Here is a 22,536-nt window from a genome sequence, read left to right on the forward strand (position 1 = left end):
AAGTATAGCTTCTCAAGTGGTGTAGGTTACGCTATGCGCCCTATACTACTCATAATGTGGACAGCATTCCAAAGTTTCATACTGCGACATAATAATAATAATAATAATGAAACACGAATCCCCTTCTGCCCACCCCTAATCTGCGTATGTCTCAGAGCAGAAAAGAGAACTTCTATCAACTGAACATGTGGGACGCCGAGTGCTTTCTTCTCTGCACTATATATCCCTTAATTCCTATAATGAGTGGATAAATCTTCATCTATTTTAGAATACAGAGCGTAATTATGGTAGTTATTTTCTTCATTACCCGCAACTCCACTCTTGGTGCTGGTGTCCGGATACCGTTTTGTGTTATAAATGGGCAAGACTCCACAGAAATCCAAGATCTCCTTTGTTAGCAGGGTTCTGTCGGCTTTGCCAGTAATCATCACCACGTAAGATTTTTCCACTACAGGAAGCTTTTTTGGCTTGGATACCTTAGGAGTGGCCTGTGAGATAAAACACAAATTAATCCATTAAAGATTGAAAGACTCCAAAACCTGTATGATGATTCTTACGTATCTTTGTAAAGTCCACTATTCACCTCTCTTACTTTATATCGTCGCAACGGTTAAAGCTCTTTGAGCAGGTGTTGTAGTTTTCTTCTTCATGCTATGCATGTATCTTTGGGGCTGTTTACATGAAGAGGGGGGGGGGGGGGGGGGAATGCTAACACCTGCAGGAAGATCCTAGAGGGTGGATCATATAGCGCCAGATGTTTTCTACATTCATATAACATGCCGGCAAAGGGTTGTACTAAAGTCCCTGGTGCTCCTAGCTAAGAGGATATTCCTGGTACTATGATATTTTTACCTAGCATGATGTAAATTGCCCGTGCTCGGAATATCGATATACTAGGGACAAACCAGAAAACATGGCGGCAGATCGTTTTCAGTGGCTAATCACGGTAATAAAGGCAGACCATTTCGTTTGGGGTGACCACGAGCTCACTGATTGTGATAATTCTGCTTAAAAGGAAGTTATTAACACCAGTAAAGAGAGCAGAAGGGCCTTGATTGCATTTTTGTCACTGTCGACCGCCTTCTTTATTTCCTTCTCTCCTTGGTAACCACACAGACCAAATTTTCATATAATTCTGCATGTAAACCCAACGAAAAGTTGTTCTGCCTTCTAGGATCTTCCTGCTGCCATTATTCTTCTGCCCTCCATATATGTAAACAGCCCCTTAAGGGATAACAATCTGTGAATTACACGACATGTTTCTCCGAATGTGCTGAAAACTATATAAAAAAATTAAAGCATTCAAATTTATTTAGAATTCATTATCAGTATTATTATAACTATTATTTTATCTGCTATGCAGTGATCGTCCTAGAATGAATTGGAAACTACCTACCCTTGCAAGATCCGCTTTCACTTTCCCCGGCGCAGAAAGCGACAAGTCCTTTTCAGAAATATAACAAACTTTTCGCGACAGAATCCTTGTAACGGTTACACGCTGCAGAAAAATAAGTTTTGAAATCATACTCACAGTAAAGTTAAAGCACAACCGGGTTTAGGGAGGAGAATATTTGTTAATAACTAGACGTGGAGTTGGAGGCTCTCTAGGTCCCAGTCGGCTTGAAGCTCTTGATTAAAAGCATCCTTGGCGACCAAGGGGCAGTCAGTCGAAAGAAACGGCTTTGCGGCTCTCTAAATATTTAGTCACTGTTCACATCGATTTCAAAGAATAATTGTTAAATATGATAAAGCAGCAACACCACAGCAACAAACCGAGTGGTGCCGGATCTCTCTCAGGCCCTGTCCACACGGATTTGTTTTAGTTCGAAAATGGAGATTTTTTTCTCCGTATTTAAAAAATCCCCGTATATACGTTGCCTTTTTTCAATCGTTTCTAAATGTCCAAACGAAAACGAAATACAGTGACTCTTTGTTGGGAGAATGCACATTAAATGGCCATGGTATCCAACATCGTGACGGTATCCTTCTCAGAAACCTCTTCGTTTTCATTCCATTCACACTAGTGCAACACAACGGCTCTTTCAAAAATCTCCTCTCTGGAGAGCGGTTTTGAAAAGACGCGTTTTCGGTGGACGTCTTCACTGGTTACATGTAAACGATAGGCGAAACCAGAGGGGAAAAAACTCCGTTTTCAAACAAAAACGGATACATGTAGACGGGGCCTCAGTTGTAGGTTCCTGGAACGGTAAAAACAGCTTGTATGCAATACCATATAAACGGCAAACTGATCCTAACGGCAATGCGATGGACAAGTAAAGAAAAATAGTTAAAATAAGATAGATTGACCCGCGGACGTCCAGTGGAAGTAGCAAATAGGTTTACCGCTACTTCTCTAGTATTGGTCCGAACCTGGCAAAGAAAATGAAGCCTCCTCCTTCTTCACATAAAGGTTTTCTATCTGGATCATTTCGAGAATCAGTCTTTTTTAGCCCAACAACAGAGGATGAAATTATTACCGTTGCTCAATCTTTTGCTTCCGGGAAAGCCGCTGGATACGATAATATTCAATGTCTATAATTAAGGAATCCATTCAAATCATTTCGGAACAAGAATTTGTCAATCGCTCATGGCGTTGTACCAGATCAAATGAAAAAGCTCGTGTGGTACCAACTAGGCTTATTCATGTACTCCTATCAAAGACATACTCTACCTTTCATTGGTATAATACAAAAAACTCTCGTAAATTTCGTCTGCCTTTCTGCCGTACTCGAATCAAACAATTCTCGGTATTAATTATCAAGGACCTAAATTTTATAACACCTTAAACGCCCACATCATCAACGCTTCCTCCCCCTTTTCCTTTAAAAGAGCACTGAAGGCATTTATTTGTAATAATTATTAGTATACTCCAACAAACATCTTGAGAAAAAGCTGTTTAATATTCGACATTTGTAAACTTCCTTAATATTGTTTGTTAATTTAATTTCCCATCTGATAATATTTTCTATTCGTCGCCGTAATTTTTATTCCATCTTTGAAAATTTGTAATAGTTTCCTTTAGGCCTCCTCGCCATTTCTTTCTTCCTGTTTTTTTGTATCTTTTTGTAATTGTAATGTCATATCTCGTAACCATGGTAACTGACCATCACTAAACTGTTCTTAAAATGCGCGCGAGGGATAAACGAACAGCTACTGAAAACGTCAGGTGCTGATGTTTTATCGTCCAGGAAAAAAAATCAAAAAAACCTCAGAGGGGGGGGGGGGGGTGGCAACACCTTCCCTCCCCCTCCCCCTTGTACGTGCGAAGGTTAAACTGTTAAAATAAAATACAATTTTTGTAAATTTCTTGTTCATCGCTTTGACGTGAGGATCAGTTTGCTGTATTATCAGTATTATAGTGTTTACTCTGTACTTAGTAAACTCGCCAAAAAACGATCATTCCTTTATGGAAGTTTTCAAGGATCACTTTAGCTTTCCAAAGCCTATAAAAGTTCTCATGAAGGAAAAAATATATATATAACGAATGAATGATCGGTATGAACTTCTAAAGTGTCAATGCAAAAGGTTTTTTTCTGAGGGGTGGTAGGGGCGGGGAACCTAATGTAGCGCCCGTCGGAGCAGCAATTTTCAATACCAAATTTCAGACCAACTTACCATGTTAAAATCATTGTAGAAGTCAGCGCCGAGGACGCCATTGTGAGCAGGAACTCGGAAAACTGCAATGTTTCTCTCTTCATCAATTTCGATTCCCTCTGCAAATTTTGTTCCCTTCTCTTCGATTTGTAGTATGTGCTACAGAAATTATAAATGAATGAATCACACAATCAATCGATCAATAGAAGATGTGTGGCTCTTGATAATTCTTAACATCATACTCAGCCTCATTCCATCATTGTTAAATAACACTAGGTTTGTTGATATGATTATTTGGTCTACCAGTCCAAAGTTCTTTTGTACCTATTACCTACTCTCTGTTCACTCAATAACGTATAATAAAGTTAAGGTATTAGAGGTAATCGTTAACAAGACAGCATATTGTATGACACCTATAATTGTTCTGAAAAGAAAAACCCCGGCCCGGCAAAGACAATGAACAACTTTTAGAAATAACTGAAACGTACAAGCTATTGGAAGAAATGATTTTCTACACATACCTGAGATGAGATAGCGGCATGAATGTAGATAAGAAGTAATAAAAATCCCAAAGTCTTCATTGCGCTGTTAGCCTAGAAAAATAAATTGTAATTTGCACAATTTGTGTATTCACTTTGTTAGCCCACGGGGCTCTTAGGAGTTCTTAAAGGGGCTGTGTCACGGCAGTCCAGTTCATTTTGTTTAATTTTGCCAATTACTCGCCCTCAATCACTATGCAACTTAAAGTAAAATAAGCAAAGAAATTACATGTAAATGACAAAATCAGAGATCCGAAACAAACAAGTCTCCTGAGCATTATTTTTGAAGTTGCAAGCAGCAGGGATCATCTCCGAAAAACTCTTAGGCTGAACTGTATTCAAAAACCCTTATTTCAATCCGTTTTAATCTTCTTCAGTTTTGCCCATCCGTGGCATCAGTCTGTTGTTTCTGTTGTGTTTACTTATTTAATGTTTTAAGCGGTTATTTTTATGTTTCTCTTAATTTAACGGGCATTTTGTAACTACCTAATTTGTCTGAATTTGTCCTAATTTGTCTGTGACACAGCTCCTTTAAGAACTAACTCGTTGAAACGTGTCCGTGCGTTCTAGATCTAATTGGAATTTGGAAGTGTTGGTCAGTTCCACTGTACGTCAATAAAATAATATCCGCTGTTTAGCTAACCTTCATGTTAAACAACTGAGGGGGCACATTCATCGATCGTGAACTCGCTGTGATCCTGATGTACTGACTGAGGAGCTTTTTGTGAGAGATACAAATGTTATTTGCCGTCGCAAACGTGTCCAGTTATATTTGTAGCTGTCCGTATAGATGAAACCTGATCCAGTTGGATGTTCTCCCATTTGTCGAAGTCAGTATAGGCTCAGTGGTGAGTCATGGACATTTCGATGGACATTGGGATACCTCTTAGTTGAGGCGAAATTGTTTAGTAGTCTCTCATGGCTGGAGCTAAGAATGTTGCTCAACTTGTCAGGCAAAAACAACAGCTATAAAACACACACAAACGAAAAAAGAAGAACCAATTCATATTTTTAATTCAATAAAAGGTAACTATTGGTAAAAATTAATGATGTCAGCGATGTCTTAAAACGTCCACCTAGAGAAGTTTCGCTGAGTCAAGTTAAAACCCTCTGACTTCCATTTTGCTGAACACGTTCTGAAGCTCGGACGTGTTTAATATTACCGCTGTGATCATGCTGTGGTTTTAACTATAATTGGGATTTAAAACATGTATTCAGAAGACCTTTCGATCTCGAGGTTCAGAAATTTCTAGGCAACAGTTATTTCACAGAAAAAAATAATCGTTGGGTCAGTCCTTGATTCAGTTATTTTTATCGTGAGGCAAGCACGATGTGTCGTGTGTTTTGTTTCATTTGTTTCATCATTCATTAATCAGTGCTATAAACCTTGGCCTTTATTCCAGTTGGCTGATACTACAGTATATATAAATAAATTATAACATCTGAATTCTACTATACTGTGTTGAGCACGTACTGAAGTTTGAACGTGCTCGACAGAAAAAAAAAGCGGTTTTGTGGTTGATGAGCCAATCAGAATACTTGAAAAACAAATCTTCAGCAGACCAGAAAATGTTCCTACTCACCGATTCGTGTTATTCGAGTTATTCGCTATCGCCGAAAGACACCTCTTTCTTCTCGTTTACAGGAGTTAATAATTGGACTGTATTTTTTTTTCACTTGTTTGAAAAAACAAGAGAAAATGTTGGTGTCGGTTAGTGAATCGTTGCAGGCAGAAGGTTAGCGATAGATGCAACAAACAACCAAAACATCGTATTCACCTCGTGATGGAAACCCGATGGTTAAAGTTACGATTTCATTATATAACTAATAATGTCAAGAATATAGCGAAGTAAACAGACCACCAGGAATTAAAGAAAATCTACGTTCAAGTATCACTCCCAAGCTTATAACATTAATAGTAACGGTCTTTTAGGGAGGAAGAAGTCAAAAGTATGAAAAATCCTGCGTTCTAGCCAATCACTCCAAACAGTAAATCATCTTCAAGATTGCCATACGTACGAAACTTGAAGTATGGAGGGGTTGTATTCGAATAGGGGCTACTTCAGATCAGACAATCATAATCATGCTGTTGGTGGCGCTGCATCAGATCCAGTTTGCATCAAATGCCATTCCAATCCTAGTGAATTAAGCTTTATTTTCGTATTCCAAACAAAGGCAAATTCGAATTCAAGTTTCTTTTCTCGCATCATACCTTCTATTTCGATGTTAATCAATACGTAATTAAAGTCTCCTTTTAACCTATTTAAATATTTTTCAAGACACATTTGACATCTTCCTTAACTGTTGGAATGCACTACTAACCCCCGGTAATAGTCTAAAACAAAATATGTTGCCCATTTTCGTACACAGTGTGTTTTATTTTGCTGCACTTCACTACGCCTTTAACCGTGGAATAAAGAGTATTAATTGATTTATTCATAAGAATGGAAGTAAAATCAGCAAACTTAAAGGAATCCATTCATTTTCGCCACTGCAAAACCTCGACAGGGAGAATGGGTTCGAGGTTGCGGTGCAAAGATTCTTGGATTCATTTGGGAGAACTTTGTACGGTACCCTGGGTTTTACCCTGGGTACCAGAGGTTTTTTTCACTCACCGAAGTGAAGCCGAAGCCCGAAGCCCGACACAACTTCGGCTGTAGGCCGAAGCCCGACACAACGAAGCCGAAGCCCGACACAACTTCGGCTTTAGGCCAAAGCCACGAGCGGCAACCGCGCTAGAAAAGTCTCTGGCACCCAGGTTATGTGTACAGTGACTTGCAACTTGTTTTGCAGCATTGCTGCGAAACGGCTTTAAAAGCTATGTTGCGCTTTTCACTACCTACGTACGTTCAAGTCTTCACAAAGCAGGTTGTTGTAAGTTGCGTGAATAATGATTTCTGATCAGTGATGATAACCTCCAACAACCTTGTGGTTTGTTGGAAGACAACTGAGGGGTTTGATTCGTGAGTGGTCAAACTCGCAACATCGCCATTCAACTCGTTTTGCAGCAATAATGTGGCAAAACAAGTCACACGTTTTCGTTACCTGTTTCAGTGTACCTTAACTTGAATACTTGCCGGATAAATTTTCGTATCAGCAAGAAAGCTATCGGGTAGATTGTGAACTATGGTTTGTTCCAATCCTAATTAACCTGGGGCACGACTTAGCTAACCTTTTTATGTTATGTGAGTCCCAGAGTAAAATTACCCATCCTCGTTGGACAGAAACCAGGTCGAGAGATACACTACTGTAACGTCAGTATTCAGAGAAATGTTTTGGCTATAGTTTATAGAGCTTTTATAGTCACTGTATAGTGTAACGGCAAGAAAGAGGGCCGGTAGACTTTCATATACCGGAATCCATTTATCTTCATTATTCATGTTCCTTTCTTTATCCATTGCCAAAGACCTACATCCATTGTTATTTACTATGCTTTGTTACTTATTAACTATTTCAGTTTCCGGTTTCATGAAACACGATCACTGAACTGAAAACAGAAACATGTGTAACTGCGTGGCAGTTTTTTTTTTTTCTGAGGGCGATTAATTAGTTATTCAAAGTCAGTCAGCGAACACGGAAGTCACGAACTCCGGCAGCCGTTATTACAGAAAACCTTGACAATGTAAAGCGTTTGTTTCCAAAATAAAGAACCCAATGAAACTGAAAATTTCAAAGGATTATTAGTGTTTTTACGTTCTGTTAAGAATAAATACCTTCATGTTTATGAATATTAGATTATAACGCATGTTCCTAAAGGAAGCGCAAGGGATTCACGCGAAGGCTTTGTAACCTCTCCAGGTGTAAATAATCAGCACGTTGTGTTTTTATATTTTGGAGAGATTCTTCTCAAAATATGAATTTGTGGCTTGAATTGCCTTTAAAACGCGAATGTCGTTGGTAGCTCCGTTATTTTGGAGTGTTTTCTTCTCGTTCATTTTCCAGTTGAGTTCTCTTAAATATTCCAACCGATGGACGGTGCAAATTGACGGCGATTTTGAAGAGGCTGAGAGGCTCGCGCGAAAACATGGCTTTGTCAACCACGGGAAGGTAATTAGCTCAAACGTTGTTCTTCGCTATCTCAGCCTGGCCGTGCTCTGTTAAGAATATTTTAATTCTGATAATCAGTCGGCTGAGTTTCAGAATACCTGTCTTCTTTAGATACATCTAGCTATGTTATCTTGCTCTCATCAAGAGGGCAATTGAAATTGTTGAAAGTAGGAACTTCGTTTTTTTGGGAATTCGTCGTCCAAACAATTTGAAATACTGACATGGCGTAGATATGTTTTTTTCAAAATGCGAGTGGAAGTTTTCCCTACCCTGTTCTAGTCAATATTCAGCGACACTAATATGTAGCAATTATTGTATGTGGTTGAGTATGATCTGAAGAATTCCCTGCATACAGCATCTAATCTAACCAAACCGCAAAAAGAAATTGATGGAACACAATCAGCTGCAATGGAATTTGATCGTTCGATTAAAATCGATTGATTTGGGGAATCGACTGAATTGTCGTAATGAATGTGATTTAGTGTTACCTGTGAGCAGGGTTTGTACAGAGTCTTGAATCCTTGAAATAAAAAAGTCTTGCTATTTGCCTCGCAATTTTCCAGACCTGGAAATAGTCTGGAAAATGGGGATGAAGTCTTGAGTTTTTTTTTTTTCAAAGCTGCAACAAGTGCTTCTCAAGTGAAATCTCATGCATACGTTTGCAGAGTATGAAAAAAGGCTTTGTTCCTGGATTTTTTAAGGTCTCTATTAATCACCTATTTGATAACCTTGAGTCTGGAAAAAGGGATTATTGTTTAGGAAAAAGCATGGGAAAAGTCTTGAATTTTGGATCCAAAAATCTATAGGAGCCCTTTTGCAAGGCAAACTAGATGAGCGGCAACAGTATTAATGAGATGTTTCATTCCTTTGATTTTTGTTGTGTTCACCTTTGAACTTTTTGTATAGGGCCAAGTTGCACCTATTCACCATTTCCTGAATGCCTTTCCTTGGGTTCCCTAGTTTTAATTTCTCCAACACAGTTAAAACAATCACCCATCATCACTGTGAAGTTGCATTCAACATAGTCTTTAACTACAGCTAAAATTTTCACACCACCAACCAGTCACCTGTGTCTAGTCTAACTTGTGAGAACTTATATGGTCAAAGTATCTTTTTGCAGAACGGTTATTGAATTAAACCACCCACCATGCCCAATAAATTAAGGGGAATCAGCGTGCAAAGAAAGTCGTGTCCGATGGCTCGGGGCTAGTGGATATTGCTTTTGGGCTAGTGAATTCTGTTCTTAACTTGTCTGACGGGCAAGTGAATTTTTTGGGGAAATTCAAATTACAGAAGGATGGTAATCAATCCTGCTAATCAAAAAGGGTTTTGGGGCTAGTTGAAATGACTTGTGGGCTAGTACATGCTAGCTACAGCTTGCCCGAATGGCAGGCTGTAAAACTGGCTTTCTTTGCACTCTTGGAATAGACATGGCAAAAATAGGTAGATCATTAAAAGCTGATGAAAGACAGTCAACGTAATTAATAAATGGAGTATTACTTTCAATTTTAGACCCAGTAAGCAAACAGACAATGTGTCTAAGCTTGTCTGAGGCAGAAGAAAGCAGTGGAAATTAAAGTTATGCATGGGTCCTAAAATCCATTTTTCCTCGCAAAACTATTTGAGACAAACAAACTTACTAAATATGACCAGTGTTAAGTTTGTTTGTCTGTTCCTCAGCAAATTCAGGATATACATTTATTATTAGTGGGCTGCCTATAAAAATTATTGGGGCTGTAAAAAGACACAATAGTAGACAGATCTCCCAGAAGGCATTGCATGTCCCATTCCACTGCCATGGGGCTGATCTTTGGACTATTTAGGGAAGAGGAGAAGGTCATTTCCTCTTTAATATTTCATTTAATATTTTCATTTTAACCATGAGTTACTAGATTATTTTCAACAAATAACTAAAGTCTCAGAAGATGACAAAAACAATGAGATCTCTCATCCTTTGGAATTATGGAAAAATAATGATAGAAGGGAATATTAGTGTCTTTCGGAAACAATGGTTTGATCACGGTGTCACTTTTATTAGTGACTTCAGGGGTTTCAATAAGCACCGATGACTGACAAAACATGTTGGCTATTTTGCTCAGAGAAGTTGGCTATTTTGTCCTCTTAAATTTGAGGCCTGGAAATAAAGTAAGTCCAACCTTGGCAATAAAGCCTCAGTGGGAAAGGGCAACTTGACAAATGTTCGGAAATGAATGCGCATTCTTGAAAATTTGATGGGGGCATAAATTATTATTGTTTATTTTGCTCGTTGCAGGTCATTTATAATCACTACAGTTTTGTGCATGAAAAGGTGGAAAAAATATCCAATGTCTCAAGAACCCACCTACATGAAGGACTTTTGTCAGAATCAAGTGTAAGTTGACCACACCCCTTTTGTCTACTCTTTAATTTTTTTTATCCTTTATGAAGATTCCATGAACAGAGTTGAAGTTAAAGAAATAAAAGAAAGAAAAGTAAATTGAATGTTCATGTCCATAGAAAAAATTTTTCTTTTTTTCTTTCTTTATGTCCATGCCTCTACAATGTAATAGAAATGCTGTCTTAATTTGCATGAAAATTAGGAAAGCAAGCTTTTTGTCATCATAAATGTATCATAGCATTATTGCATGCAAGGTTAAATGCTCCAGACTGAGTGTAGAATAGTAGCTAGAAGAGAAAAATGCATGTATTTTAATACTATTGACAGTGTCTTGAAGTGTCAATGATTGAAGGTTGATTATTGTTGTTTTGCACCTTTTTTGCAGGTTCAGATGGTTACACAACAGGAAATAAAGTCTTACAAACTGCTGTCATCTAACTCTATGCAATTTCGCAAACCTAATGATCCAGGATATAAGGATATGTGGTACATTGTAAGTGTAATGAAAGCAGTTTCTTTGTTTTGTTTTGTAGTGACTTAGACTTCTTACTTACGGAGGTAGAGCCTACATACAATTCTACATGTGCAGTCAAACGCTGTTAAAAAGGACACTGAGGGACACATAGAAAATGTCCGTATGATTTAACAGTGTCCATTTGAAGTGGGTAGACACAGTTTTGTGAGATGTGACCTTGGAAATTGTGAATAAACTTGTCATGACACAAAAATAAGTGAATAGAATACATGAATAAATAAATAAATATTATTGCATTAAAAGGTATCGGTTTATAATTACTTATTAATTGCTGTTAAAGCATTAATCATTACTACAGTCATACCCCATTAATAGGGACACTGAGGGAGCCATAGAAAGCCTCTGTATTAACGGGTTGCCCGTTTTAAGTGGGTTGAATTTAAAGAAAATGTAAGGGCTTTCTTTTCTCTGGGACAAACCGAACTGTCCATAATACTGAGGTGTCCATCTAATAATAAGGTGTCCATATTAAGTGTCTATAAAAGGAGGTTTGACTGTCAGGGTTTCAAAAAGCACAAAGAAGTTGGCTAATTTTTTATTCCCAAAAGAAGAAGTAACTACTCAAAAATGTGGTAAATGAATAATTATCATAAAATCTGATGGAAACATCATAAGCTGTTTTCACAAGGCATATTTTGTGAACGCTGTAGTTCAGTCAAGTTTTCACATGCATCTTTCTTATTGTCATTTGTTTGTTAGTTGTAGAAGTTGATTGACTGTGACTGATAAATCGAAACTTGTAATGAAGGCTACATTTTCTTGAATGTACTCAGTTTAGTCCTTGGAAGGCTGGAAATTGCATTTTAGGGCTTTTCAATTTCAAAATTTTCTGGGTGAAGATGCTCCCAGACCCCCATAGAAAGGGGAAATAACGCTAGGGCTCCTTGTTGATACAGTGTAATTGAACAATACGCCATCGCACACTTGCATTTGAGCATTTTTTCTTTTACTCCGACACTGTAGCAAAATACTCTCAGAATATAATATTATCTTATTTTAGTTTTTAAAAAAAATTGTGTGATATTACAAATTTTATTATGATTAATAGACCTTTTTAGCTTGTATGTTTTCACATTTTTAAACCACGTGGATAGTACCCCAGAGAACTGTTCCTTTCAAATGTTGTCTCAAGTATGTGCATCCACGTGCATTATCCATAATTTATGATCACTAAATGCAAATTCCCTGGACAACAATCAGGGAAAAAAATACATGCTAAAAGGTCTATTATCAGAACTTTGTCTAATTCGGTCTGTTATCATACTTGTGACAAAACAAATTGTGTTAACCACTCGTATGATTACAGTGTACTGGGACTGAGTTGGACTCCACTCGGTCCTATTATCATTAATTTTCTCTTCAGCACAGAGATGATGGTCAACCAACATACAATGTAATTGATGTTTGGAGAAGAAAAATTACTGGTGCTGGAGTTGTTGTTGCTGTAGTTGATGAAGGATTTAATCCCAAACATCCTGAGATTGAACCCAATTATGTACGTTTAATTTTGCTAAATTCATTAAAAAAATTTACATACGAATAAAAATAAATAAATAATCATTTGAAGGGGGAACATCCATTAAGTGGTTTAATCTACCTGATTCCTGGTCGAATTGGAATTTGGAAATGTTGGTTTTTGAGGACACAGGAAAACTGGAAAACTCCGCGAAAAACCCCTTGGAGCAGGAGAGAATCAATGACAAACTCAACCCACATATGGTGCCGAGGGGGGGGGGGGGGGGTACTTTAGGAATTTCTGGGTGGACCAGAGCTATTTCAGCTGAATTTTGCTACCCTATACTAGAGTATACTCCACAAATCACCCCTATCCTAGAGTAGCTGTTTTCCAGAAACTACTGAGGTCACTAGCACAGTAGTCTAGCCAAAACAAAACCTTATACCACAATCCCTAGTCTAGATTAAATCCTCAACCAACTGATCAGTTTCCTGAAAAATGATACCCTATTCTAGACCCAAACGTACAAACGACTTATTGTTGGTTTTCACATGACGTCACTAAAATTCAAACTACAAAACTATCCATCCTACTGAGACTTATTCTTTCATGGTGTATTAGAGCAGCTGAAAACTAATTTTCAAACAAATTTTCGCTTCAAAAGGCTAGGGTTCTTGGTTTTGTAGTAGAGTACACTTGAATTTCTAAGCTTTTGGGTGACGCAGCATTTACATGACGGCCGAGAGAGCTGTCATTTAGGTTAAAAAAGTGACTTTTTTCGAGGAATTTTGCTATCTAAACAGTTCAAGTATTAGAAAAAGTATTACTTTTATATTTATGAGTTCCTCTAGGGGTAAATTCACGCATTTGTAGCAAAACTCGGTAACAGATGTGTCTGTTGGTTTAAGTCTGCCATGTTGGAGCTCATCCGGATGAGCTCCAGCATGACGTCTCCATACAAAGCTCTATAAATTTGGGTAAAATATTTCCTAGGATATCTCGTGTAAAAATTATTTCTTCGATCCAAATCTTGGCGAGGGTCTTTGTATATTTACCTCCTTTCATTTCCCAGATTCTGGACCTTATCTATCGAATAGTTTTTATTTTTATTTTGATCTATTTTGAATGGCGTGACACTGAAAACCAGCAATTGACGAGATCAAGCAAAACTAACTACGAGAGAACGACTGGAGAACTGACAATTTGACTAACAATAGACGACTGTTTAACTGTGGCAATAGACGGATCGAAACGCACCAATTACTGATTACGAGTCTTCATAGCCAATAACATCACGGCTTAACTGACAGACGACCAATAACTTCGCGACGCAATTGACCAATCAGATCAATAACCAGAGTATAATACCATCAACTGACGTGATACAACTCACTTTGACTCTGAAGATGACTACCGCCCAGGTTGTCGAAACGTCAGTCACTGTCAACAACAACAGTCCTTTTTTCGTCCTGTTCAGGACTACGTTCACCCGGACGATCAAACTCAACCTACTTTTGAAATGACTCCTGGGTTCAAACCTGTCGCAGTCTTTCAAGTTTTTTTTCGTCAGGGGTGACATAGCCCCTTTAAGTGGGTCAAATTTAGAGTGAATGTAAGGGTTTTCCTTCCTCTGGGACAAAGCAAACTGTCCGTAATAATGAGGTGTCTGTATTAAGCATGTGTTTGTAAAGCAGGGTTTGACTGTAATTCGTATTTATTTTTAATACCTACACACAGGATCCAAGAGCGAGTTTGGATGTGATTGACAATGACACTGATCCTGTACCATCAAATCGTTCTATTCCACAATATGGGTAATATACTGTTATTTTGTTATTGGGGGCATAACCGTTGCAAACGACCTACAATTTGACTTATTTTTATCTTATCGTCTGTAATGCGCATATGGAAACATTTCTATCGTATATGCGCAATATAAGTTTCATATTTATTTATTTATTTATTTATTTATTCATTTATACAATTAGCATTGTTAACCTCCCTGTCACTCAAAGCATTGCAACTGATGTGTGTCAATGCGTTCTTCTTTATTACTGACAAATGAATACATCATGCCAAAATTACTTTGAATTTATTCACTTCAGGCATGGTGAAAAGGTTGCAGGTGTGATTGCTGGCGCGCTTAATAACTCGAAATGTGGAGTAGGATTGGCCTACGAAGCGAAACTAGGAGGTAGAGTAATAGATATTACCTTTTTTATAACATAATTATTTCATGATCTAAATGTACAGTCGATGAGTGACTACTGTAAAATGCTTCGTCTTGACAAGATTTTTATTTCTTAAAATCGAGAAATTATGACTGACTCATCTTATGACGCCATACAATGTATATTAAAAGAAATTCGGGCAAGGAGTTGATTGCGTTGTCTGAAAAGTCACACATATCATCGCATTTAGAGTGTGCTCCTTTTTCCTATCATTTGTTCATGCCAGTGGTTAAGCGTCTTCCGATGTTAACCCTTGGAATAGGGAATTAGTGGCGTAAACCGCATTTTTTACTACCCCTTCCTTTTTGGATTTGTTCAGTTTTTGGCAATTGATGGCGAAATGGCTAAAAATGAGTTTTGCGACACTTGTGCTAGCACTTCACGCATTCTCTATGCTCTTACAAATCTCTTTCTTTTTATGACTCTCAAACAGCATTCTTTCATATTTCATTATTAAAATTGCTTCATGTTTGTTTTTCTGTTAAGGGATTCGCCTGTTTTTTGACGAGATGGCAACAGATGACCTTGAATGCAAAGCCCTCAGTCATGAAAAGAATTTAATTGACATCTACTCAAATAGCTGGGGACCAGATGATAGGGGATTTGCGGTGGCAGGCCCAGGCCCCTTGACAAGAGATGCTTTAAAAAAGGGTGCAGAGGAGGTAATATAATGCAGTGCAGTATTCTGTGGAATGTTACAATACCAAAGATATCTTACACAGTTGACTCTCGATGACTCGAACCCTCGCTTACTCGAACCATAATGCATTTCCCCTGGATTTCTTATTCATACATTTACTGTAATTTGACCTTCGGTAACTTGAGTCCTTGATAAGTTGAACCTCCCTCTAACTCGAAGTAATTTTTGTTTCCCTTCCGGATCATTTCTGTATGATTTTTACCCTTGATAACTCGAACCATGTTTAAGGGCGTCACGAGTAAAAAAAAAAAGTGTCCTGCAACCCGAAACATTAAAGTGTTGTACACATGTGGAAGCTGATGTTGATTCTTTCAAATATAACGTGGAAAACTTTCCAATAATAATTACTAATAGCTATGAATAGACCTGGCTGCCGAGAAGCATCAGGAACTACTACTTCTCGTAAAAGTAAAATGCATGCCCTACTAAAGGCACTGTTTTGTTACGTCACGTTCGCATCCAAGTACTGTTCAATTTTCACTTGACATTTGTACAATTAAAATGTGAATAAAATGTTCAGAGAAAAATGAGTGAAAACTGTTTCGGTTATTTGTTGGGAACTCCCGATACAGCCTAACTCGAACTTTTTTCTATTTTCCCTTGAAGGTTCGAGTTAGTCAACTAAATATTATTTAACAATTATTCCACGAGTGCGCGTTTGATATGGGTTGGTTATAATCATCACATATCCAACAAGCACGAGTGGAATAACTGTTTTATTAAAAACGCCCACAAAATATCGAGAAATCTTCCCGACCTTATTTGTAAAAACATCCTATTTTCAGCTTGTTTTTAATTTTGAGTAGAGGCGTACAGTTACTATATTTGGAGAGCATGGTATAATGGCTCATATACCATGATGGCTTGGCCAATCAGAGCTCTAGCATTGCATTATCCAATGATTCAGTTTTGAAAATATATATATAATGTTGTTGTTCAATTTTATACTTGGTTTAAATTTTATTTCCTTTTCTGTTGGGGCAGGGTAATGTATGATAATGAGTTTTTTAATAAACACAAAGGGAAATAAAATTTAAACTTAGGATAAAATAAAATTTATTTTTAGGATAAAAACAAACCACAACATATATATAAATGTAAAATGACAGTGATATGATGTTGCAGTGGCATAAAAAAAATATTATCTTTTTCCCAGAACTCGGCAGTCCTAATGAAGTATGACTTTCTGAAATAATTCTGAATGTGTCCGCCGTAAATTAGTTTATAGTTGGTGTTGTCTTATTTTCGTGTTCGGTATCGTGGCTCACTTACTAATGTTAATGGATATAAGGCCGTTTCTAGGCCTGAAAATGAGTAATAAATCAGAAATTTCCGTAATTTAACCTATGTTATTCTAAAGGTAGTAAGTCAAGTTTGAATTAGCCTATCTTTATAAGACTCATTCTTAGGATCTTTCAGGATAAATTTCGTTGCTCTTCGCTGGACATTCTACGTGTAAGGGGACCACAGGCTTCTGCTGTATTCAAGGCTGGGTCGAATTAGGGCACAATAAAGCATTTTTCTCATATTTGAATCACGCATGTCCCTGCAGACTCGGTTACGACGTCCAATAGTCGTATTCGCTTTCACAACAGTTATAAGTTAGTGACGGTTATTTTTGTCTAGACCAGGACATGTCATTGCATGCAGTAATGTCGTAGTCAGTGATAGATGGTGCATATTCAAGCTGTTGTCCATCAACAGTGTAGGTCCTCTCACTTCCGCATGAAGTATCCTTTCTGGAGATATGTAACACTAAGCATTTGCCTCCGTTAAATTGCATTGACCAGTCCTGGCTCCATTTGTGTAGACAGTCTAGTTCTCTTTGGAGGAAGTAATAATTGTCAGTTTGGACAGAAGCTCGATTTGAATTTCTCTAAATCCTTGGGGGCTGTCGTCTTTTATGCTTTCTTCCTTTTTCTATTTATCTTGGCAAAGAGTATGACGAGCTCGGTGTCAGTCCACGGATGATCAGACACGTTACGCCTTTGCGTTTTGGAATGAGCTCAATAACGGCAGCGTTAAACAGGTCACTTCAAATACCAGGCTGTTCTTTGACGTCGTGTAAGATAAAGGCCAACTCCCGTGGCGTTTGTAATAACAGATCTTTTGATCAAAAGTGGGCGTGCCTGTGGATGTTCCATTGAAGTGAAGTCTTAATAAGCACAAGACAGGATTCAAACGATGCACTTGTTTTAAATTGTGTCATTCCAGGCGTAAAGTAAATAAACCACTCTGCTCTTAATCTGCTAGGGTCGCAGCGGTCGTGGTTCTATATATGTGTTTGCTGCAGGCAATGGAGGAATCCTTGTCAAAGATAGCTGTGCTTTCAATGGCTATGTCAACAGCATATATACTATTGCCATCACTGGGATTAACAAGGATGGGTCAATTCCTAGTTATGGTGAGCGCTGTGCAGGAATCATGGCCGTAACTTACAGCAAAGACGTCTTTGACCGTGGCAGCAAAGTGGTATGTCCGAGACATGTAGTACAGTAAAACCCGTGTGTAAGAATCTAGTCGTTTAAGAACCTGCTGGCAGAAATATGCCGTTTTAATACCCCAAAATATATATAAGAACATGTTTAGCCAAGAAAAATCAAGCAGGTCCTTATATGTTGGTCACACTAAAGTTACGATAAACATTTTATTCAAGGAGTTTGACTTTGAGATTGTAAATTGGTATTACAAGAAATTACTGTACCAAACTGCAATTAGAATAAAAGGTGTAATTGTAATTCCTACAACAAAAGCAGGTTTATATAAAGTACAGATTTTATAAATTGTCTTCAACCGCCGCCTGGTTAGCTCAGTTGGGAGAGCACCGTCTGCAGAGTTGGAGGTCGCGGGTTTGAACCCCGGCCAGAACAACACTCAGGGTCTTTAAATAACTGAGGAGAAAGTGCTGCCTTTGTAATGACATCTGCATCTGCATCTTGGATAAGGACGGAAAACCGTAGGTCCCGTCTCACAGCACTTACACTTATCTGGCTCTTGTGGTACGTAAAAGAACCTACACAACTGTGCCAAAAGAGTAGGGGAAGTAGACCCCGGTGATGTGGTCAACCTTTACACATCAGTCACATCATGGGTTAGGTGGGGACAGTAAGCTCATAAATGGACTGAGGGCAGCTGCCGCCTTTGTATGCTGATGTCTGAGTGTACTCTTCACATGTTAATATATCTTGTAAAGAGAGCAGGTCTGTTGTTCTCTCATCCATGATTCCTTCGTTCCGTCCTGGACCTTGCACAAAAGAGGTTTCCATTTGCAATGTACAGTTGTGAATAAGGACCAAACTCAAGTATATTATTTTTCTGGTATTATTTTTCTACAGTTACATCTCCTTCATAGAACTGAAGAACCTAATTAAGAACATACTTCGCCTAAATTGCCAATGACTAGCCCAAAATACAAGAACGTTTTTTGCCAGACTCAAAATACTGCAGGTCCTTACACGTGGGTTTTTACTTGTTTTACTGTATTACCATAAAACATATTAAAATGTATTACTTATCACAATTTATTTATTACACTCAGGTCACTGCTGATGCTAACATGGGTTGTACAAATTCATTTGGTGCTAGTTCAGCTGCGGCAGCCATGGCCTCAGGACTTATTGCTTTGATGCTGAGTGCAAAGTGAGTAGTGCTTTAAAAATTGCTGATTGGATTCTGTGCAGTTTTATTAGGACCACGAAGATACCGCGTTAAGATATCGAATATTTATACCCTATCCATATTGGCCCCGCGTTGCATTTAAGTTTTATTTCAGCTCTAAGGCCGTTATTTGAAAATTACATAATTATATTACAATTATTTATTGTTCTTCTATGTTTTTACGGGTTTAGATAGTCAGACGTTGTCTATAAATACAGCGTGATCAACAGCACCCTCTTCGCTCTCGCTTAGCCAGCTTAAGCCAACATCTTTCCACTACCTACAAAATTCTTGAATATAATTAGAAATTACTGGATGAGGCTGAGTATGATAAAGAATTTTGCAGATTAAGGAAGATGTTATCAGGTAACACCCTCCTCGATCTGCATAACAGACCCTTTTACAGTTGTACCCTAGCTTCGAGTGAATGCTAGGCTGACGGTGACCATGTTTTGATACAAACCTCCTTTGCTTTGTTATGGAAATTGTCCTTGAAAAATACTGCTTAGCATATGAATATTTTGATTTTTATAATAAAGCAGGAAGGTTTGTCTCAAAACAAGGTCACCGTCAGCCTGGCTTCCTTCCATAACCGTTGTAAAGTGGCCTATAAAGTGTTTTCACTAATTTGACCAGCATCTATGCTAATTTATTGGAACAAAAGAAAGCATTTTACATGAGAAAAGAGTTCAACTCCCAGAGGATTTTCTCGGTACACCAACATGGCCGCCGTTTCATTGTTTTGGAGCACCAATATGGCCGCCGTGACGTCATGTGAAAACCCTCTATTCTTCATTTAAATGAAGCGTTTTCACATGACGTCACATGACGTCACATGACTTGTTGTTGTTCCAAGACAATCCTGTGGGAATTCCTGTGGGCGTGGCCCAAATAGAGTAATGGAAACGGCTTGTTTTGACGCAAATGTGCAATAGGCACGCAATACGTGCTAACGTAAACAAGGCAAGTAAACAAGCGAAGCGAGGCGAATGTCTGCCATGCGAACGTCTTGTACAAGGTAAGAGGCATGTGGGAAAGAAAGCTCTGCTTGCACACGGCACTAAATCGCACTTTTACGAGCTCTAAAGTTAATCTGAATCTTCAGTATTTTTGCCTCATCGAAATTTGGAAGTCTGAAGTCCAGGGATGAAATCTATCAAAAATATTTGGAATATTAACGTCGGGTTTTGGTCACAATAAGATCGCAAGCATCGAACCTTGAAACACAGAAACACAAAAAACGGATCGAAATCCACCAATCACAAATCATGAACAATGACCTTTTGAAACCCGTTGAAGAAAACTTTCGTTTCCTAAGAGGTCAGCTAAGATGATTGACGTTTGACATTTTTTTGACGAGAGGATCGAAATGCACCAATCATAGAAAGACAGTTTTAATTGCATGTTTCCTAAGAGGTCATCTGAATTTGCTGTTTTCTTTATTTTATGCCCATTTTTTGTGATTGGTCGATTTTTTTAGGTCGAGTGGATGATCCAATGAGCGAAGATTTGGATATCGTTTGATCCGAAATTTTTCGAAGCAGCAGTGAGAAGCAGTTTGGATAACATTTGGCGGCGGCGTTCCGGGGGACGTGTTAATATACCGGGTATTGTTCAGTCATGTTATCGCTGGTTAAACTTACAAATGCACACACTATTCGCGGTAGGCCCACACTAAAAAAATAACACTGAGTGTTTTCGGAATGGGCTGGTCCGCGAACTCAAAGAAAAACAAAGGAAATTATCAAGACATTCAATGACATGAAAGACTCATGGACCCCATAGACGTAATAACAAATCGGAATGTCAGGAGTGTACGTGTAAAATGGATAAGAGTTTTAACAGAGGAATGTTTAACAAGTTTGAGAGTTGCAGGGTTTGTGTAACTGGTTATCACTGTGACAACAGTGATTTTGATTTATGCATTAGGGAGCACAACGATTTGCCCGTGATAAAAATCTGTTCCGATGAAGGAAGAGACGATTGTCAACAATTGAAACCAAAAGGGACTGAGGCTTCTTTTGGAACTACTGTGATAACTGCAACAATTCTTTTTATTATTTCAATTTTGTTTAGCAGGGTGACGGTTAATGTACTTGTTTTTGTATTGCGTGTTGTGTTTTTTCATACGATGCTGTGCGTCGAGATTTTGCATTATCAGTAAGTTTTGTGTTAGTGTTTCGATGGCAGCGAGGTGACGACAAGAGAAGGTAATGAGCTAGTTGTACAGAAGGAAAATTGTGTTGTGGAGGAAATAAAAGAAGTTGAATTGAGATCTCGTCGTGGGAAATTTATTTATAACAGAACTTACAATTTCATTGGTTTAAACCAGGTTAGTCCATTATATTTTCGGCATGACAAATTACCATAAAATCGAGATTGTAATGTATCGGTCAAATCGAAGCTTCAACATGCCCCCCCTTCCCCGGGCATACCCCGGGCATTTGACACCTTTGCCGTCCCGGGGAGGAGGGAATTTGATTATCAGAGTCTTCCAGGGGGTGGGGAATTTGATCCCCATGCTTTAGGGGTGGGGAATTTGAACTGCACCCTCGATTTCATGTAAAATCTTTGGCGTGGCGAGCTATCATGGGGGACGCGGTGTTAGAGGATTTTCGTGGAAAAAATTGTGCCTTTGTGGCCAATTGGTTGCGAGGAAAGGGCTTAAACAAGCTTTGTGCCGTATTTGAAGTATTTAAATTTTAAAATTTTTTATAATGGATTCAGGCTTTGAATGTATGAATGTATTTTTTTGTTGTGTTTACAATGAAATACAATACCTATAACGGCGATTCAATCAGCAACAACATAAATAAAATAAGATAAAAAGCTCAGGTCATCTACTTTGACCTACTGCAAGTATGTTAATTAATAAGGTGAACGATGATACATGCCAGTGAAATGGTCATGATGTACGTAGTAATCTCAGTAGGTAGGATCTTTTTTATAGAACGCTTTGTATGTTGCATGACGAAGAAAAGCTGAGCATTCAGTGACCTTGTAGCAGCGATTTCCGCCGTTTTGCGCGAGACTTTTGTTCGTAGTAAATACGCTAACAGTGTTTCTCAGTTTTTGTTATATTGATAAATATTTTGTTCGACAACTGAAGGTGTTTCCGCCGTCCTTCTGTCATTTTTGTGCCTGTGAAATGTCCCCAGGGTGGGGGCATTTGATCACCTGAATGGACCCTAGTGTGGGGCATTTGAACGGTATTTTGGCCCGGGTAGGGGGGAATTTGAACGATAATTTTCAAAAAAGTCAAATGCCCTGGGGGTTGCCCCGGGGGGGCATGTTGAAACTTCGATTTGACCGATACATAATTCGAAACTCGCGTTGTTTTCAAAATTTGCATAAATCGGCCGCTGCAAAGAAATATTTAGGTTACAAGCGCTTCAAAATA

At 38.3% G+C, this 22,536-nt stretch overlaps 2 protein-coding genes across 2 annotated transcripts in view; one reads left to right on the forward strand and one right to left on the reverse strand.

The window, feature by feature from the left end:
• Window positions 1-227: 227 nt before the first annotated feature.
• On the reverse strand, window positions 228-4,870 carry LOC140931590 (uncharacterized). The gene is made up of 5 exons (XM_073381392.1): window positions 4,777-4,870; window positions 4,116-4,187; window positions 3,616-3,753; window positions 1,397-1,498; window positions 228-488 (listed from the first exon to the last, which is right to left on the reverse strand). The coding sequence occupies exons 1-5, from the start codon at window positions 4,807-4,809 to the stop codon at window positions 228-230; spliced, it is 606 nt and encodes a 201-aa protein (XP_073237493.1). The 5' UTR covers window positions 4,810-4,870.
• A 3,082-nt stretch (window positions 4,871-7,952) lies between these two features.
• LOC140931592 (proprotein convertase subtilisin/kexin type 6-like) overlaps window positions 7,953-22,536 on the forward strand; it is a 29,846-nt gene continuing 15,262 nt past the window's right edge. Inside the window, exons 1-9 of the mRNA XM_073381393.1 lie at window positions 7,953-8,180; window positions 10,453-10,551; window positions 10,943-11,050; window positions 12,456-12,587; window positions 14,286-14,362; window positions 14,654-14,742; window positions 15,266-15,441; window positions 17,733-17,951; window positions 19,018-19,118. Coding sequence (XP_073237494.1) covers window positions 8,022-8,180; window positions 10,453-10,551; window positions 10,943-11,050; window positions 12,456-12,587; window positions 14,286-14,362; window positions 14,654-14,742; window positions 15,266-15,441; window positions 17,733-17,951; window positions 19,018-19,118 — 1,160 coding nt within the window. The 5' untranslated portion in view covers window positions 7,953-8,021. The remainder of the gene's footprint in view (window positions 8,181-10,452; window positions 10,552-10,942; window positions 11,051-12,455; window positions 12,588-14,285; window positions 14,363-14,653; window positions 14,743-15,265; window positions 15,442-17,732; window positions 17,952-19,017; window positions 19,119-22,536) is intronic.

The sequence above is a fragment of the Porites lutea genome, chromosome 3, assembly GCF_958299795.1.
Source record: "Porites lutea chromosome 3, jaPorLute2.1, whole genome shotgun sequence".
Taxonomy (NCBI): Eukaryota; Metazoa; Cnidaria; class Anthozoa; order Scleractinia; family Poritidae; genus Porites; species Porites lutea.